Here is a 20,614-nt window from a genome sequence, read left to right as displayed (position 1 = left end):
ATAGCAGTTACATTGAAACATACAAAATTATACCGCAGCCCTTTTAACAAAAATCATAGTTGAAGTACTTGATTTGAGCGTAACAGTTTTTTAAATAGATATACATACTAAAAGTTAAGCTTCAATACACTGGCAGTTAGCGAGGATTCTATATTTGTGGACTACTGGATGTAGTCTATTGGTGTATAAAAATGGCCCCTGTTCAAGACTTAGAATAAAATTAAAACAAATAACATTGAAAACCGTCTTGTATTTGGCAATGTGAAAAATGAAATTAATGCAAGAGAGCAAGGGTGTCAAAAACCATCTACACAATTGTTCTCGAAAAATTGATTTAATAATTGTGCTAAATTTGTTAATCATTCTGGAACATTTATATGTTGATCAATAGAACATATCTGTACTGACCTTTACATGATCATAAACCCATGAATCCAGTTTGGTGGCATCTTCAGATGCAAAGTCTTCACTTTCTGCCAAGTAACAGTGTGTAAATACATGGTTGCCACTAGCACCTGCGATGACAATTACAAAACATGATTTACAGTACAGTTGCTGCATGCTAACGCCTCTGTTCAGACTAGCATCATGTATTCGGTTTTGAAAATATGTATGACTGCTACGCAACATCTGTTTGGTTAGGTTTTGTAACAGATCCTTTTGACTTATAATGGTGCTGTTAGTTTTACCATTTGTTTTTTTTACTGGAATAACACGTAAGCCTACACTATTATGTCTGTTAAAGTAACAAAAACTTGACACAGGTGTCATAAAAAGGCCAAACCTATAATACTTAACTTTACTGTTTTTGTAACCTTTTGAGATATTTCATACATTTTTCTGCATCCAAATTTACAGGTTTGCATTGAAAATAGGCAGCATTTTAGCTCTATCCCTCTGCCAGACGTGACCTAACAGATTAGCTGTAACTGTTTAAATGGGTCTTCCGGGAGTAAAAAAAAATTGATGGACTTTCCTAAGGGACCACCACCGATCAGCAGACTGAAGGGGCCATGGTGCTATGTCGATCAGTCACACACATCATTTGAACAACGTTAACTCCCTGGTCCAATCCTGTCACAACACTTCTTTTGGATCTAGGTCTTGACTTCGCTATGCCAAAATGCTAAACTCTCCTACCCCAGCTCCTGTTATATTTTTTAAAGTTCATACCTTTAGCAAACATGGGCAAGATATCTGGGCTGCCCCAGCTCCAGGTGTATGTACTCTCATTGAAGACAGAATCAAACTCAACTGGATTTTCCTTCCAACCTTTGGATAATAATAACAAAATGATGTCACAATGAAATATCATAGTAAACCAATGGAAATGTAAACATGCAAGGCTAGTTAAACCGTAAATTTGGCAACAAATTTATTAGAGAGATCACGGAAAATGATATACAACAAACTTACAGTTACTAGAGAACCTACCTTACGTTCCAGTTTATTCAAGAATTAACATTGATGGTAAGTTACATTATAGGACAGTCTGGAGATTTTAAAATCTGCATCATGCCCTATATTCTGTGTAGATTTCTTTCTACCAAGTGTGAATGGCTTTTGTAAAACCCCATTTTCTAGCATTGAAGTGTATATTGTTGCAGATTTTCGTTGCCCAAATCCGCCAAGTCTGAACAACCCCTAACAAACTGCAGATGGTAGCATTAACTAATGCAGGTTCTTTGTATGAGAGGGAATGAAGTATTTTCTAAACTAGACAAACAGATCTGACAAGTATCTGATTTCTTCTGAAGGGATGTGTTCCAGTTTTGTGTAAATGTGCAATAAAAGTTTCAGTTTTGCAAAGAGATGGGTTGCATTGACATTGTACTTATTTATTTCATACAGAAACATATTATACTTTATCGCAGGAGAATTCTCCAACTTTGGTGAACCTGTTTTTGTGAAGTGATGGGCATACCTGAGAATTGTGATTCGCCAGCTAACCTTTTTAACCTTCTCATATATAGAGATTTTAGGGTCCATAAAATCTAGTTAGCACTTGACACAAGAGAAGTTTAAACCGAATCATAAGACTTCTGAAATAATTATTTTGGAAGATCTAGCTCCTACACCCACAACCATCACAATGTAAATGTTAGTGCTTATTACGCTCTACAATTATTTCTGTGCTTGCGTTGCCTACATAATTTATCATACCATTTTCCAGCAAGGACATACAGATTTTCATTTTTTGGAAAGGTCACAGGTTTCAAATGCAGAAGGCTTCATGGATATTATTAAAAACGAATAACTGAAGACATTTATTGCTACCTAATAACAAGCCGGTTATTTCGGACAAAAAGACACTGGACTTTGTAAAGAAAATCACTGGCTAGGACTATTCACTTGTCTTCTACATAACTTCTGTGTGCTTGTGTATGAAAAAGTGTACATACTTTATTACTACTATAAATGAAAAGGTAAATACTCTTCACCTTATTCAGCACGTAGTGTAACGGAAATACAGCAGAAAATGAAAAAAAAAGTATTACGGTATAATTAGTATGATAAACATTTGCTGGTTTTCCTAGTACTGCAGTACACACCATGGCTTTCTTAAGACCAGGATCACACATGGAGTTTTTAGTGAAAGCTAGAAGTTGATCCAAAAGGAAGGAAGGGTATAAAGAATATAGACTGATATATCTCCTTTCTTTTGTGTGCATTCATGTGTTTTGCTTAAAAAAAACGGAGCCAAAAACTGCACGAACAAGTAAATCAAAACCACGTGTGTGATTCTGGCGTAAAATGGAAAGTTTGTATGTAGTTCAATCCGATCATACATCCAAAAACAAAGAAATATATTCTCATAGTAAAGTGGAAAAATGCATTTTTGATGTGCATCACACATAGTCTTTAAAAGGGGTTGTACACTCATGGACAACTGATATCCTATCCACAGGATAGGTCATAAGTATCTGATCGGTGGGGGTACAACACCCAGACCCCGCACCAATCAGCTGCTCCGGCTGCCTCCGGGCACTGGATGTCCATTTCGCAAGCAGACGGCTCCAGTCACGGGATAGCGGCCAAGCTGCAGTACTGCAGCTCTGCTCCTATTCAAGTGAATAGGAACAGAGCTGCAATTCCGCTATGCAGTAGTCGGAGCCATCTGCTTCTAGCTCCGACTACTGCATACCCTTCATAATATCCAGCGCTCAAGGCAGCCGGAGCAGATGATCGGTGCAGGGTCCGGGTGTTGGACCCCTACCGATCATATACGGATGTCCTATGCTGTGGATAAGTCATTAGTTGTCCGTGCGTGGACAACCCTTTAAAGAGGCTCGGTCACCAGATTTTGCAACCCCTATCTGCTATTGCAGCAGATAGGCGCTGCAATGTAGATTACAGTAACGTTTTTATTTTAAAAAACGAGCATATTTGGCCAAGTTATGACCATTTTTGTAGTTATGCAAATGAGGCTTGCAAAAGTCCAAGTGGGCGTGTATTATGTGCGTACATCGGGGCGTTTTTAATACTTTTACTAGCTGGGCGCTCTGACGAGAAGTATCATCCACTTGTCTTCAGAACGCCCAGCTTCTGCCAGATCACGCTGTGACGTCACTCACAGGTCCTGCATCGTGTCGGACACATCGGCACCAGAGGCTTCAGTTGATTCTGCAGCAGCATCGGCGTTAGCACGTAAGTCGATGTAGCTACTTACCTGCAAACGCTGATGCTGCTGCAGAATCAACTGTAGCCTCTGGTGCCGGTGTCCTCGCTCGTCTGACACGATGCAGGACCTGTGAGTGACGTCACAGCGTGATCTGGCAGAAGCTGGGAGTTCTGAAGAGAAGTGGATGATACTTCTCATCAGAACGCCCAGCTAGTAAAAGTATTAAAAACGCCCCGATGTACGCACATAATACACGCCCACTTGGACTTTTACTTTTAAACACACCCACTTGGACTTTTGCAAGCCTCATTTGCATAATTACAAAAATGGTCATAACTTGGCCAAAAATGCTCGTTTTTTAAAAATAAAAACGTTACTGTAATCTACATTGCAGCGCCTATCTGCTGCAATAGCAGATAGGGGTTGCAAAATCTGGTGACAGAGCCTCTTTAAGTAAGTTTGCATTATTCCCTTCTGGGAGCTCTTCTTGAGTACATCCTGCAGGTACACATGTTAGGCAACCAGTTGTCTATTCTACCTGTCTGGGGCTATCCTTTTTTTATTACATATACAGTAGATACATGTACGGACGCAGTCACAAGTGATTCTATATACTATATGCCCATGCTTCACAGGCTTGTTTACGTGAAAAAATAAATAAAAGGGCAAGTAATACAAGGGGAAGAAGTATAGTAGTAGTGTTTAAAAAAAATAGCAGTCCAACATCATTAACCTGATAAATCAATGTTTTTGGCTGAAGTGATATTTCTACATAGCAAATAATTTACTGGTAAGTATAGTAGAAAAAAAAAAATAATTAGCTGCATGCAGGTCCTAATTGTTGGGCCTGAGTAATTGAATCATTATTTGAAAGGGGCTTGTCCAAAATAATAGAAGTGAGGAGTTAAATTGGTGAAGTCATTTATTCTGTAGTATAACAGGCGTCAATTTTGGCCCTTATTTAACCCCTTCTCACTCAGCTCAGTACTATTACGTTGCACTGAGCACATAGTTCGCGCTCAGCAATATTACTGACCTGAGAAAACACTGCGGCATTTAATCCTGGCGCGTGTTTGAGCTGTGATACCTACTGTTTCCGACAGCAGGATATCATAGCTCAATACTCCGGGAACAATTGCAGTGTTCCTGCCCCGACGATCGCTGCTATTGGTTAGTCAGTGACTACTAACCAATAGCAGCGATCGCATACATTATTTCCTGCCCCAGACTCCACAGCCTGCCGCACTGGTCCTGAACTTCTCTGTTGGCGTTGGAGAGTTGTTCAGAGCGGTTGTGTTGGAGAATTGTGCAGAGAAATCTTGAAAAAAAACAACTTACTAAAAGTTACTTTTTTGTACTTCCCACTTGCTCCATCCACTTCCCACACCTGTCCTCCTCATCCTCATTGTGTTCCCCTTGTCACCCCAGTTTTTGGTCAGTGATCTCTGATCACTGACCACTTCTTAGTTTTCAGGGCCACATTTTCTTGGTCCCTGTGGATTATTTTTTTTTAATTTTTATTATTTTCTAATACAAAGAAATACAAAAAGCAAAAAAATAAAAAGATCTAAAAATGTATTAAAATGTAAAAAAAAAAAAAGTTAGTTTACAAAGTTATCATCTAGCTAGCTTAGTATTCGGGTTAGTTAGTGTCTGGGAACCGTCAAAAAGCGTAGTGGGGTTTAGGGTCACAGTAATTAGTTTTAGCGTTAGGGATCTATCACTGTAGTTAGCTTTAGTGTCAGGGAAGCTCGGAATAATCTAGTTAGCTTTAGTGTGAGGGAATCGTCGCAGTAGTTAGGCTTAGCGTTAGGGAAGTTAAAAAAAATCTAGTTAGGTTTAGTGTTAGGAACCCTCGCCCTAGTTAGCTTTAGTGTCAGGGAAGTCCACTTGTTCTCTAAAAAAATAAAAAAATAAAAAAAATAAAAAAAAACAACGTTTTGGGTAGCATCCCATTGCTTTTAGTTAGGGATTTTTTTTTTTTTTTGCTGTATACATAATACACGTGTCTAAGCACACAATTGACATGTTTCACACAAATAATAAAAGATGTCCCAAAGGTAATTTTCTGAAGAAGAGGCCTATGCATTTCTTGCCTCCGACACACTCGTCGCATGGGGAGACTTTTTTTTTTTTATTTGTCAACCTCCTCATCTAGTTATGAAGAGGAGGGACCACCCAGGAGACGTCCCAGGACCACCACCACATTTGAAACCCCCGAGAGAAGTGACCCCGTCGCAGTTAAAGCCCCCGAGCGAAGTGACCCCATATGGACCCCCACACCAGACAATTATGAGCCCCGAATCCCCGAGTACACGGGCAGTCCGGGGATCAAAATTTAACATGGCAGAGCTCAGTGAGATAGACTTTTCCAAGTTCTTTTTCACTGATGACTTTATAGAGCTAATGGTCTCCCAGACAAATTTATATGCCCAACAATAGGTTACTAAGAACCCCACATCATTTTATGCACAATCCCACAGGTGGACCCCTGTAGACGCAGCAGAGTTGGGCAAGTTCGAGGGACTTCAATTGGACATGGGGCTTCTGAAAAGCCATCCATTAGAACATACTGGAGCACAGACATCTTATGCCACACCCGATGTACCGCATTGCCATGTCCAGGATGCGTTATGAGGCAATACTTTGCTTCTTACATTATGCTGATAATGAGCAGTGCCCACCCCGAGATAACACCAGTTTTGACCGTTTGTATAAACGGAGACCCCTATTAGACCATTTCAGTGCCCGGTTTGCCCAAGCATACACCCCCGAGAAGTATATATTTCTATTGATGAGTCCTTGGTACATTTTAAAAGGGAGGCTTCAATTCCACCAGTACCTGCCGAGTAAGAGGGCAAGGTATGGCGTGAAGATGTATAAGCTGTGCGAGAGTGCATGAGGGTATACTTACAAATTTAGGATATATGAAGGGAAGGACACCAGTATTCAGCCCCCAGGTGGAGGGGTGGACTTGTCAGATCAAGTCCTGAAACCCAACAGCACCATGCGGAAAATGAGGGTGTGGTATAAGAAGCAGGCCGTGCACATCATACAGATGGCATTGTACAATGCGTATGTGCTACATCGATGTGCAGGCCGGAGGGGAACTTTCCTGGAATTAAGAGGTGGTTATCAAAAACCTAATCTTTCGTGACCAGGAAGGGAGGGCACCCAGTACTTCTGGAAGAGAGGCCACACGCATCGTACCAGGGCAACACTTTCCAGGAGAAGTTCCCCAAACTGGCAAGAAGGGAAAGAATCAAAAGAGGTGCAAAGTCTGCTCAAAGAGGGGGATTAGGAGGGACACAATATACCAATGTGACATGTGTCCCAAAAAGCCAGGGCTCTGTATGAAAGAGTGTTTTAAAATTTATCATACATCCCTTGATTTTTAATTTACCCCAGTTTTATTTACCCTGATGCACTCCGCACAGCTTATTCCCCTCATCTTTCCCTCCTGAGCCCTGCCATGTGCCCAGGCAGCTGATAACAGCCACATGTAGGGTATTGCCGTACCCAGGAGAACCCACATTACAATTTATGGGACGTATATCTCCGGTGGCGCATGATGGGCACAATATATTGGACACTAAAATGGCATATTATACATACATACACATATATATATATATATATATATATATATATATACACATACATACATACACACACACACATACATACACACACACACACACACACCGAAAACTGCAAATCTCACGCTGCACCATCTTCTGCGCAATACCTTTTACACAATACTTGTGGCATCAAAATGCTCAATACACCTCTAGATGAATGCCTTAAGGGGTGTAGATTTTAAAATGGGGTCACTTCTTGGGGTTTTTAACTGTACTGGTACCTCAGGGGCTTCTGCATTCATGACTTAGAAGGGAAGAACCACCATTTGGCCTACTGGAGCTTTTCTGGTGCTAAGCCCTGCCGTGTGCCCAGGCAGCTGATAACAGCCACATATAGGGTATTGCCGTACCCAGGAGAACCCAAATTACAATTTATGGGGTGTATATCTTCGGTGGCGCATGCTGGGAACAATATATTGGACACTGAAATGGTATGAATGAAATATATATATATATATATATATATATATATATATACACACACATACACACACATACACACACACACACACACATATATATACACAGAAAATTGCAAATCTCAGGCTGCACCATCTGCTGCGCAATACCTTTTACACTATACCTGTGGGGTCAAAATGCTCAATACACCTCTAGATGAATGCCTTAAGGGGTGTAGCTTCCAAAACGTGGTCACTTCTGGTGGGTTTCCATTGCTTTGATACCTCTGGGGCTCTGCAAATGCAACATGGGACCCGAAAACAAATCCAGCAAAACCTGGATTCCAAAGAACACATAGCGCTCCTTTCCTTCTGAGCCCTCCCATGGGCCTAAACGGCAGTTTATCACCACAAATGGGGTATTGCTGCACTCAGGACAAATTGGGCAAAAAAAAATGGGGCGTTTTGTTCCCTGTGAAAATAAGAAGTTTTGATCGAAAATGACATCTTATTGGAAAAAAATTTATTTTTTTAATTTCACAGCCCAATTCAAATACGCGCTGTCAAAAATTGTCAAAATGGTAACAACCATAAATGAATTCTTTGAGGGGTGCAGTTTCCAAAATCGGGTCACTATTGGGCGATTCCTACTGTTTTGGCACCTCAACACCTCCTCAAACCTGGCATTCTGCCTAAAATATATTCTAATAGAAAAAAAAAAAAAAAGAGGCCTCAAAATTCACTAGGTGGTTCTTTGCTTCTGGGGCTTGTGTTTTAGTCCACGAGCACATTAGAGCCACATGTGGGACATTTCTAAAAACTGCAGAATCTGGACAATACATATTTAGTAGTATTTCTCTGGTAAAACCTTCTGTGTTACAGAAAAATATTTAATAAAATTTAAATTCAGAAAGAAATTAATTTTGCAAATTTTACCTCCACTTTGCTTTAATTCCTATGAAATGCCTGAAGGGTTAAAAAAAAATAAAACATTCTAAATGCTGTTTTGAATACTTCGAGGGGTAAGGGGAAAATTTTTAAAATGGAGTATTTCATGGGGGTTTCTAATACATAGGCCTCTCAAAGCCACTTCAGAACTGAACAGGTACCTAAAAAAAAGGCTTTTGACATTTTCTTAAAAATATGAGAAATTGCTGTTTATGTTCTAAGCCTTGTAACGTCCAAGAAAAATAAAAGAATGTTCAAAAAACTATGCCAATCTAAAAGTAGACATATGGGAAATGTGAACTAGTAACTATTTTGGGTGGTATAATCATTTGTTTTACAAGCAGATGCATTTAAAATTCAGAAAAATTCTATTTTTTCCAAATTTTCTCTAAATTTTGCCATTTTTCACAAATAAACACTGAATATATCGACCAAAATTTACCCCTAACATAAAGCCCAATGTCTCACGTGAAAACTATCTCAGAATCGCTTGGATAGGCTTAAAGGGAATGTGTTGCCAGAAAAACATGTTTTGTTTTTTTTAATTAAACATTTAGTGGTGTAGGTGATTAAACATTGTTCAAATTTTGTTTATTTTTTTCACGAGTCAGGAAATATTATAAATTAATTCTAATTTATAATATTTCCCATTGCTGGTCACTAGATGGAGTTATTCCCAAAATTGCAGCATTGCAAAATTGGGTAAAAAGCCATCGCTCTAGTGAGCTCTCAGCATCCCCCCCCTCCTTTATCCTGGCTAGTGCCGGGATAAACGAGGGGTTTGAACGGTCTAACCTCCTACACTGTGTGTCGCCATTTTTTGAGCTAACACACAGTGTAGTAGGTTTACATACAGTAGTAAACGTACACAAACACGAACATACATAGAAATCTCTTACCTGCTCCTGCCGCCGCGGCTCCCTCCGGCCCATCCGCTCTGTCTGCTGCCGCTGGTCCAAGTGCACAAGTCCGGAATGCCGCGACCGGAAGTAGTAATCTTACTGTCCGGCCGCGACTTCCGGTCCACAGGAAAATGGTGCCGGACGGCGCGCATTTCAAATTGGACTGTGTGGGAGCGGCGCATGCGCTGTTCCCACACAGACGGCGTACATGTTAGTGGATGGAACGGGCCCCGTTCGCAGTCCCTATGGGACTCTGGCTGCCGTATTCCATGTCTGTATGTGTCGTTAATCGACACATACAGAAATTGAAAAAAAAATGGCAGCCCCCATAGGGAAGAAAAAGTGTAAAAATAAGAAAAAGTAAAACACAAACACACAAATAAATATAAACGTTTTTAATAAAGCACTAACATCTCTAACATATTAAAATAAAAATTGTGATGACACTGTTCCTTTAAGTATTCTGCAGTTATTACCACATAAAGTGAAATATGTCAGATTTAAAACTGCGTCCTTAAGGGGTTAAGGTAGGAGTATAACCAACATCTGCAACATTTGCCATAGTGCATTTCCTTCTGAAATACTGGGGGAAATGGGTCGTTCCAGACATTGTTCTGATGAAAAACGTACACTACCGTTCAAAAGTCTGGGGTCACCCAGACAATTTTGTGTTTTCCATGAAAACTCACACTTATATTTATCAAATGAGTTGCAAAATGACTAGAAAATATAGTCAAGACATTGACAAGGTTAGAAATAATGATTTTTATTTGAAATAATAATTTTCTCCTTCAAACTTTGCTTTCGTCAACGAATGCTCCATTTGCAGCAATTACAGCATTGCAGAACTTTGGCATTCTAGCTGTTAATTTGCTGAGGTAATCGGGAGACATTTCACCCCATGCTTCCAGAAGGCCCTCAAACAAGTTGGATTGGCTTGATGGGCACTTCTTGCGTACCATACGGTCAAGCTGCTCCCACAACAGCTCTATGGGGTTGAGATCTGGTGACTGCGCTGGCCACTCCATTACAGATAGAATACCAGCTGCCTGCTTCTTCCCTAAATAGTTCTTGCATAATTTGGAGGTGTGCTTTGGGTCATTGTCCTGTTGTAGGATGAAATCAAGCGCTGCAAAATGGAGTGCTAGCCTTCCTTATTCAAAATCCCTTTTACCTTTTACAAATCTCCCACTTTACCAGCACCAAAGCAACCCCAGACCATCACATTACCTCCACCATGCTTGACAGATGGCGTCAGGCGCTCTTCCACCATCTTTTCAGTTGTACTGCGTCTCACAAATGTTCTTCTGTGTGATCCAAACACCTCAAACTTCGATTCGTCTGTCCATAACACCTTTTTCCAATCTTCCTCTGTCCAATGTCTGTGTGCTTTTGCCCATATTAATATTTTCCTTTTATTAGCCAGTCTCAGATATGGCTTTTTCTTTGCCACTCTGCCCTGAAGGCCAGCATCCCGGAGTTGCCTCTTCACTGTAGACGTTGACACTGGCGTTTTGCGGGTACTATTTAATGAAGCTGCCAGTTGAGGACCTGTGAGGCGTCTATTTCTCAAACTAGAGACTCTAATGTACTTGTCTTGTTGCTCACTTGTGCAGCGGGGCCTCCCACTTCTCTTTCTACTCTGGTTAGAGCCTGTGTGTGCTGTCCTCTGAAGGGAGTAGTACACACCATTGTAGGAAATCTTCAGTTTCTTGGCAATTTCTGGCATGGAATAGCCTTCATTTCTAAGAACAAGAATAGACTGTCGAGTTTCACATGAAAGCTCTCTTTTTCTAGCCATTTTGAGAGTTTAATTGAACCCACAAATGTAATGCTCCAGATTCTCAACTAGCTCAAAGGAAGGTCTGTTTTATAGCTCCTCTAAACAGCAAAACTGTTTACAGCGGTGCTAACATAATTGCACAAGGGTTTTCAAGTGTTTTCTAATCATCCATTGGCCTAACACAGTTAGCAAACACAATGTACCATTAGAACACTGGAGTGATGGTTGCTGGAAATGGGCCTCTATACACCTATATAGATATTGCATTAAAAACCAGACGTTTGAAGCTAGAATAATCATTTAGCACATTAACAATGTATAGAGTGTATTTCTGATTAATTTAATGTTATCTTCACTGAAAAAAAATGCTTTTCTTTCAAAAATAAGGAAATTTCTAAGTGACCCTAAACTTTTGAACGGTAGTGTACTTTGGTTAAAAAGTTGGTTGGAGATCAATAGCCATAATGGCAAAGGCTCAGACAATGATCACCTCCAGAAAGATGAAAGAAGACCTGAAGTTAACAGTGAGTACTGCTACAATCAGAAGACTATTAAGTGAAGCAAAAGATACCTGCAAGAACTCCCCGCAAAGTAAAAAAAACAAAAACACATGTCCTGAATAGTTTAAAATCTGCCAAGGAACACATTGACTGGCCCAAAGGGAAACGGCGCATCATTTGTGGACTGATGAAAGGCAAATTGTTCTTTTTGAGTCTAGTGGCTGCAGACAGTATGTCAAACGACCCTCGAGCACTGAATTCAAGCCACAGTACACTGTGCAGACAGTAAAGCATGGTGCTGCAAAAATCATGATTTGGGGATGTTTCTCATACCATGGTGTTGGGCCTATTTATCGCATACAAGGGATCAGGGATCAGATTGAATATATAAAAATACTTGAGGAAATCATGTTGCCCTATGCTGAAGAAAAAATGCCCTTGAAATGGGTGTTTCAACACGACAATGACCCAAAACACACCAGTAAGTGAACAACATCTTGGTTACAGACAAACAGGATTGAGGTAATGGAATGGCCAGCCCAATCTCCTGACCTCAATCCCATAGAGAACTTGAGGGGTGATATAAAAATTGCTGTTTATGAGGCAAAACCCAAAACTGCAGAAGAACTGTGGAATGTCGTCCAATCTTCCTGGACTGGAATACCTGTTCAGAGGTGACAGAAGTTGGTCGACTCCATGCAACACAGATGTCAAGCAGTTCTCAGAAACAATGGTTATACCGCTAAATATTAGTTCAGTAAAGTGAAATCTGAAACTTTTTTTTCCAGTTTATACATTACATTTGACTTTTTAAAGAAAAATGCTGTCACTGCCATTCTTTTGAACAGCCTAATATTCCTTTTTCTTTACTTTTTGTAAAGGATTAACACAAACTGGATAAATGTTGTTATTGTAATGATGGGGGTAGGGAAACAGACAAGTGAGCCCTAATCTACCCGCCACTCAGTCCCTGCCTACTTGCAACGACCCGCCCTAGGCGACGGGGTACAACTGGGCGACGGTCCCTACGCTCAATAAGTGCACGACAGACTAACAGACAAGGGTACACAGAAGCAAAAGGGAAATGGGGCAGTTGCCCACGGCAACACCGTGAACAACAACAGTGGTGAACGAGCCGAGTCAAACCAGGAGTGTACGAGGTACCAAACGCAGAGCAGGAGAGTAGTGAACAAGCCGAGTCAAACCAGGAGTGTACGAGGTACCAAACGCAGAGCAGGAGAGTAGTCAGTAAGCCAGGGTCATATGAAGCAGGGTCAAATAGTACAGAAGCTGCAGCAGGGCTAGGAAACAAAACGAGAAGAATCACAAACAAGGAGGAACAGGAAAGTCAGGTATACATAGACAGAGGGCGGGAGCTAGCTCTGTCTGGCCAGGCTGTAATAGGCTCTCCCACTCCTAAGCCTGCCATCCTGAGTGGTGGAAGATGGAGTCAGTCTCACAGATCTAGAAGCACGTGCAGACTGATTACCTATGGGCGTTGACACAGAAGCTGTGCCTGGCAGATCCTTTACAGTTATGGTTTTGATTTGGAATTGAATGTGTAGTATTTCCAGTGCATTTTCATTTAGGTAAATAAAAGTTATCGTAATGATTCTGCGTTTTATTTCCTTTTTTAAACTCACTGCTATTTTTTTTTTTAATACTACTGTACATCCTGTGATCTAAAAGGCAGCCATAAGGCCTCACCCTCCCACCCAAAAAAAGGGTCTAAATAACATTAGTGTCCTTGTTGCCCATAGCAACCAGTATTCACCTTTTATGCTTCCAGTGCAATTTAAGCGCAAAGACCCTTTTAATATATGATTTCCAAGATGTGACTGGGACAAGAACTTTGTTTCCAGCTCAAATGACACTCTCCATAGAACTAAAAAGCATCAACAGTGAAAGAGATTTAAAAAAGACTAACATTTGGAAATATTTAAATATTATAAAACGCCACACAGCCGATGGCACACAAAAAAAAAAAAATTGTGAGTTAAGAAATATTGACAAGTTTAAACTGAAAACAGCAGAACATATGCAATAGTCACGGAATTGTAAGTTAGGAATCTGGCAAAAAAAAAGTCCGTAGTAGAGGAGTGTCAGCCCAATCTTCCATATTATAAGCGCCGGCTCTATAAAAAGGAACACATTAATCTGATCTGCTGTGCCCAACAACAAAAACAACCGACGCCAAACAGACATAGAAGAGAAGAACAGAAGGAAAGAGGGAAGATGGATAACTTTAAAGAAAGGTAAAAGCTCAGACTCCAGTGGGCAAGTTGTCTATGTGGAATTAGAGGTCTGCCATGTGCTGAACACATCAGGGTCCAAGACCGCCACACTGTCATGGAGGTAGAGACCTTGTCCACCTCAGAAGCTGTTAACTTCTCAATCCTTAGGCCGGGTTCATTACGGGACGGATACGCTCCATAAAAACAATGCAGCGTATCTAACCTGGAACCCCCAGTACATTCCGTCCGAAAACCGCACCACATTGTAAAAACAGCTCATACATACGTAGGTCATGGATATGGCGACACATCCCTCCATCACAGTCCTGTTCGGCCTCCCTGGATGACGCTACAGCCCATGTGACCACTGCAGCCTGTGATTGGCTGCAGCAGTCACATGGGATGCAATGTCATCCCAGGAGGCCAGATAGCACGAAGGAGGAGGGCGTTCTGGGTATTTTTTTCTATTCTCTGTAGTTGCGATTTTTGCGGTGTAATCGCTGTGTATACGCTGCAAAAGTCGCAACACTGGGCGTTCTGTTTTGGGTTTTGCATCCTCGTTGAATTCAAACCCGCCCCGGAAAGTAATTACAAACGCAGTATAAATAGACATGCTGCAGAATTAAATTAAAAGGAATATCAATTACTTTGCTGCAACTGTAAAAGCTGCGGAATTTCCGCACAGAATTCAGTTGCGGAAATTCTGCAGCTAATACGCTACGTGGGAACTCGGCCTTATGTTATGATTAAATCGCTTATAGGAGGAGGTCCCGATTGCTTCCAGTGTCCCGCTATTGTTTGCCTGTATGCTGCTAGAAAATGTATTAACAACCCCTTGTTAGCCAACGGTAAGCGACCAGGAATCAGGGACAGCAAGGCAATATCTGGAAGATAAGGGAATGTAGCTGGGGAAAATGTGCTATATAGGGAAAACACACTCATCCAGAAAATTTTACTGTCAGGGCATTCCCACCAAATACGGTAATACGTGCCTGGGGCGTTGCTGCAGCGCCAACAAGTATCAGGAGTGGAACAGTATATTTTATGGATGAAATCAGGCATTTTACACTATATACAAGACAACGTAGAAGTCTTTTCTTGTGTGCATTTCGAGACAGGCGACTTAACTGTGAGTAGGAAGACGTAAACCCATTCAGCAGTGGTCAATGTGCATCCTATATCACACTCTTTCCCCAGGAAAGGGGGGAATCTAAGTCTTAGCTGTCTCATCCATCGATCAACGAGAGTGTATGTGAAAGCATATTCTTTTGGGTGCAATGTTGTTAAAAAAGAAAAAAAAAAAAAAGTATTCTATGAATAAATGTATTAGGTGTTAGCTACGCCCTTGATAGTTTCTATCGCTTTCCAAGGGCTCACGGGCCCCAATACAAAGAATCAACATGGGCCCCCCATTTCTCATGGCCGACGACCCGCAGCTTTCAGCTGCATCGCTGGGCTTCTTAAGTGACCCAGCAACATAGAACTAGCAGCCAGGGGCGTCGCTAAGCTCTTGAAACATCAGGGGAAATAGCCCCAATACATATACCCCCCCCCCCAAAAAAAATGTGTGTGCGCGCGCGCGTGTATGTATATAGGAGTTAGCATATCAGCCCTATAGCTATGGATAGGATTAGATACAGTGGCTCAGCAGACAGTATCACACATGATAGGGACCAGCTCGTTGACATTGCGGCTTCAGCGCTGGAGTCAGGAAGGTAGTTTTTTTTTATGTGGTTTGTTTTTTTACAAGTATGGTTGTAGGACTATGTCGGATTCGAGAACTACGTCGATAACAGCGTTTTTGTTTTTTTATTCTCAATCAAATGGATAACAAGGGTTGTGTGGGATTTTTATTTCAATAAAATACTTTTTTTTTGTCTTTGTATCTTTCTTAACTTTATTACTACCTCCTTAGTAATGGCCGCTGGCTGATTGACAACGTCCATAACTATGGCGAGGCTTAATGTTTGACATGAAGAGGCTATCGCTAACCCCCATTATTACCCCGGTACCTACCGCCACCAGGGGTACCGGGAAGAGCTGGGTACGATCCAGTACACGACCATGTGTAGTGACGGTTGGGCACTGGCACGGCCGCAGGCTACTATTATTAGGCTGGGAAAGCCCAAAACAGTGGCCCTTCTCACCCTGGAAATGCTAGCCTGCTGCTGCTATGTTGTATCTGGCTGGTTATAAAAATGGAGGAACCCCCACATCATTCTTTCCAATTATTATAAATGTTTTATTTATTTTTTTAAACACGACGTGGGGTTCCCCCCAGCGGTGGTCCTGACTCCCATCCAGGGTCGGGATGTTACGCGCAACGCATAGCGTTGCGACATCATGCGCTGTGATGTCAGGACCACCGCTGCGCTCCGGAAGGAGGAATGTAAGTATCGTCAGTTACTTCAGTAATGGGGGCCCGTGTAGTTTATTACATAGGCCCCAGTTACTATAGTAACTTTTCATTTATGTGGGGCAGGGTGCCGCGCTTGCGACCCCTATAGTTACGCCACTGCAAAACTATCTAGCTGCTGGAACAACCCCCCCCCCCCCCCCCCCCAGTGGGCTCAAATTAAGCCAGCACAGAGTATGGCAACAATCGAGATGCATTCAAAACAATGGCACATGGTGTGCCTTGAGATTTCGGTTGAGAACAGATGGACAACCTGTGTACTCCCTTAGGAAACAAAGGTTTCCCAAAAACCAGCATCACTGGGCTAGGTCTAGATGTTAGATGTAGCTTTTAAAAGAAAAACTACCACTATACGCCAATAATGCATTCATGACAAAGTACGTGGATTTGGCGTTGGGGCAATAAAGACCTCCTTTGCCTCTAAGGATGCCCACCTCTTAACCCCTGCACTAGGGGCATAGCTAAAGGCTCATGGGCGCCATATTGCAAAAACAAGACCTTATACAGCTATGTCGACGCAAAAATAAAAAGGTTATAGCTCTTGGAATGCGACGATTGAAAAACGTAAAAATAGCTTGGTCATTAAGGTCCAAAATAGGCTGGTCATTAAGGGGTTAATGAGGGTTGTGTGGGTTTTATTATTTCAATAAAATATTTTTTCTATGTCCTTGTATTTTTTTTAAAACTTTATTATTACCGCAGGCAGGGGCTTAATGTTATGCCGATGCAGAGACTAACCCCCATTATTACCCCAGTACCCACCGCCACCAAGGGTACTGGGAATAGCCGGGTACGAACCAGTACCCGAACATCTGTAGCGATGGTCGGGCACAGGGGCGGCCGCAGGCTGGTAGTATTAAGCTGGGGAAGGCCAAAAACAGTGGCCCCTACCCACCCTGGTAATGATAGGCTGCTGCTGTGTTGTATCTGGCTGGTTATGAAAATTGGACGAACCCCAAATCGTTCTTACCAATTATTATTTTTTTAAATGACGTGGGTTTTTCATAACCAGCCAGGTACAATAACGCAGCAGGCTAGCATTACCGGGGGGGGGGGGGGCGCTGTTTTTGGCCTTTCCCAGCCTGATAATACCAGCCTGCGACCGCCCCGGTACACGACCATCACTACAGATGGTCAAGTACTGGATCGTACCCGGCTCTTCCCGGCACCCCTGGTGGCTGTGGGTAGCAGGATAATAATGGGGGTTAGTGTTATCCTCTGCACCGGCTAACATTAAGCACCGCCTTAGTAATGGACCCTGTCAATCAGCCGCTTCGGGTCCCGGTCGCAATTGCAAAACCTATAGCTATGCACAGGAGGAATAAATCAATAATAGAGGTAGCTAATGCGGCTGTGATACAGGTGATAATCCGGCAAGCCCACTACCCCATCCTGTTTTCAACTAGAGAGTACTGATAGGGGCATTGTTGGCAGTTTACACCTCAAGACGAAGCCAAGTGAGAGTGAAGTGCGCTTACGAAAGGACTACCTGGATAACATAACGAGTAGTGCTTAAAAGTAGTATAGCAAACACAGTAATATGTTTATTTTAAGGGCGTTTATTTTCCCTAACCAAGATAAAAGTGACTTTAGACTATCTAGATAAATCCCACTCAATAGGACTAACGTTATAATGGAAGAGCTGAGAAATGTCTGAAGGTATCAGAACCTCCAAATATTTAATATGAGGTTTGCCATTGAAAAAGGGAAGGTGGCATGGAGGGAGCGGTTGAGGTAGGGAGACATTAAAGAGCTCCGATTTGTGGGTTTTAACTTTAAAGTTAATAAGACCCTCCTATTTCAAATTCTGAGGAGAATAGGGATACTAATGGCTGCGGAGTAAATATAAAAATGATATCATCCACCTAAGGGGCCAATTAACTCATCTAGCGGCTCACTTCATCTCCCTGTATGTCACGATTATGTCTTAAGGCGATAGCAAGGGTTTCCATGGGGAATACGCAAAGTAAAGGTGACACAGGACACCTGTAGCGCAGACGGCCGCTGACGTTCCCCTCCTGCTAGCAGTCGCAGACGCCAGATGGATTGTGCGAACAGGTGCGACCAGTCTGTGTCCGGCAGCCTCTCTCCGCGACCAGTCGGTGTCCGGCAGCCTGTCGGTGTCCCGCACCATGTATCCTGTGGCCACTTCCAGAAATCTGGCAGCAGCTTGTATCCACTACCTGCATTTTGACTATGTCCAGATGCCACCAAGGTACCATCTACCCGTGACTGTCTTACACCTGTCTGGCCAGCAGCTACTCCGTTACAGCGGAGTAGCGCAGTGGATCCACAACCCCATTGAACGTTACAACACCCCTGCCTAGTACCGTTTCTCATGGAGAAAGGAAGGGACAACTTCCAAATATGAACCGAGAGGTTGGAGCATAAATCCATAATATGCCCTGCCAGCCTGCCTCCCCCCACGCAACAATATTGCACAGGAGTGACTGGAGGAACTTCCAATGAATTTTGTCAAGTTTACCATCTACTAATAATAGGGACAAGGGAGTTACCCTGGCCCTGGCCCAAGAAGTAATGGACAAGGTTTAAATGATATGGAGTCAAGCCTCTCATCCCTGCACAAAGCCTACCTGGTCAGTGTGGTTTATAAAAAGGCAGGAGAGGCTGGAGTCAGAATCCAATCATTTTAGCACATCATCATAGTTTTACATCAAGGTTGACCAGGTGGTAAATACCACATTGGGAGAGGTCCTTCCCGTATTTAGGGATGCCTGTGACACGGGCAAGAAGAGATTGTGGTGGAAACTGGAAAGCAGGGGGATAAGGAATTACATAGATCAAGGTAAATAGAAGTCAGGAGACCAGTAATATTTAAAGTGTAGCCATCAGGACCCAAGCTTTCCCGTTTTTCAGATCCCTAATCTGGAGTTCCCCAAGGGTGAAACTAGATTACAGCTTCTCCATTTGTAGATGCGATATGAATGGCAATTTATTTATCTCGACGTATGCAGAGATTTTAGAACGTAAAGCCGTAGGTAAAAGATGTTGTTTCTTTCCCAGATTGAGTAAAGAAAGTAATAAAATTCTCCAAATTCCACAAGGATAATGCTATGGAGCTTGCCCTTAGTGAGAGAGGAGATCTGCATAACTTGGGTAGAGACCAAACAGGGACGTAGGGCACGGGACAACCATCTGGCACTTTTAATCAGCAAACTCATAAAAGCCACTTCGCACATGATCCCGCATACAAAGTGACTTCTGATTCAACAGCTAGAGAAGTATATGGCACACATTTGAGAGTTTGATCCTGACTGCATCTAATAGAAATTGCTTATGTTCTTCCACAAGTGTTTGAATTTTACGCAGGAGGGAAGTAATATTAAAAGGTATAGATGAATCACAGGTATGGTTTCTTGACACTTACGCGCTTCGAACACAACTATTCTTAGTCCCATACGTCAGTAAGACATCCTGTACTATAAAAAACAACCAATCCTGAGCCATTCTCATAACTTATCGCTGTATAGACTTATAGTACAATAACTGGTGTGCTTTCCAAGTTTTTGTACACTTGTGATATATCAAACATCAATTTCAAGAACTATATAATAAATCACTTCTCCAATTTAAGCCTTTTGGAAATCTAGTTTCCAGCTGCACTATCCAGAACGACTCCCTGTTAAGGAGGTGTCTACTCTATCTCCTCTTGTCGTTTTTTTTCCACTAACTCTATGCCATAGAAACATAAATGTTGTGTTGCCATGATGAAGTGTTTGACCGCACCTGCACATTTGTAGCATTTTCATTGATATTTAAGATACGTTCTGCTATGCGTGTTTTTTTCTTGCTGAAAGTACATTCAGCATAGATGCAATTGCAGAATTTTCATTCTATGGCATAGACACATATGGTGTGTGTTACAATTATTAAATGCATCTATTGTGTATGTTTTCCTACCAGACGATTTAGGGTCAGTTCACACGGTGGATTTTGCGTGGCAGGTCCTGCCACGGAACTATTCCGGTCGTCAACAGGAAGATTCCTCCGCTCATTGACTTCAATGGGAGGTTCGGGTGGAATCCGCCCAAAGATAGAGCAGGACACTTCTTTTTCCTACTAGCTGAAAAAAAATTAGCTAGTGGGAAAAAGAAACGTCCGACCCCCTTTGAAATGAATGGGAGGCGGAATTTTGCGACGGAATCTGCG

The 20,614-nt window shown here is 42.0% G+C and overlaps 1 protein-coding gene across 7 annotated transcripts in view; it reads right to left on the bottom strand.

The window, feature by feature from the left end:
* Positions 1-20,614, bottom strand: part of PIGN (phosphatidylinositol glycan anchor biosynthesis class N) — a 372,057-nt gene that overhangs the window by 303,588 nt on the left and 47,855 nt on the right. For all 7 annotated transcript variants that reach the window (XR_012847699.1, XM_075826730.1, XM_075826731.1 and 4 more), the window contains 2 exons: positions 1,174-1,272; positions 409-515 (listed from right to left, as the gene is read on the bottom strand). Coding sequence is in view for 6 of the 7 variants with exons in the window: in XM_075826730.1 (XP_075682845.1) it covers positions 409-515; positions 1,174-1,272 (206 nt within the window). In the remaining variant the exon portion in view is untranslated. The remainder of the gene's footprint in view (positions 1-408; positions 516-1,173; positions 1,273-20,614) is intronic.

The sequence above is a fragment of the Rhinoderma darwinii genome, chromosome 5 (assembly GCF_050947455.1).
Source record: "Rhinoderma darwinii isolate aRhiDar2 chromosome 5, aRhiDar2.hap1, whole genome shotgun sequence".
Classification (NCBI taxonomy): domain Eukaryota; kingdom Metazoa; phylum Chordata; class Amphibia; order Anura; family Rhinodermatidae; genus Rhinoderma; species Rhinoderma darwinii.
Note: the sequence above shows the minus strand (reverse complement) of the source record. Positions and strands in the feature narration are given on the sequence as shown.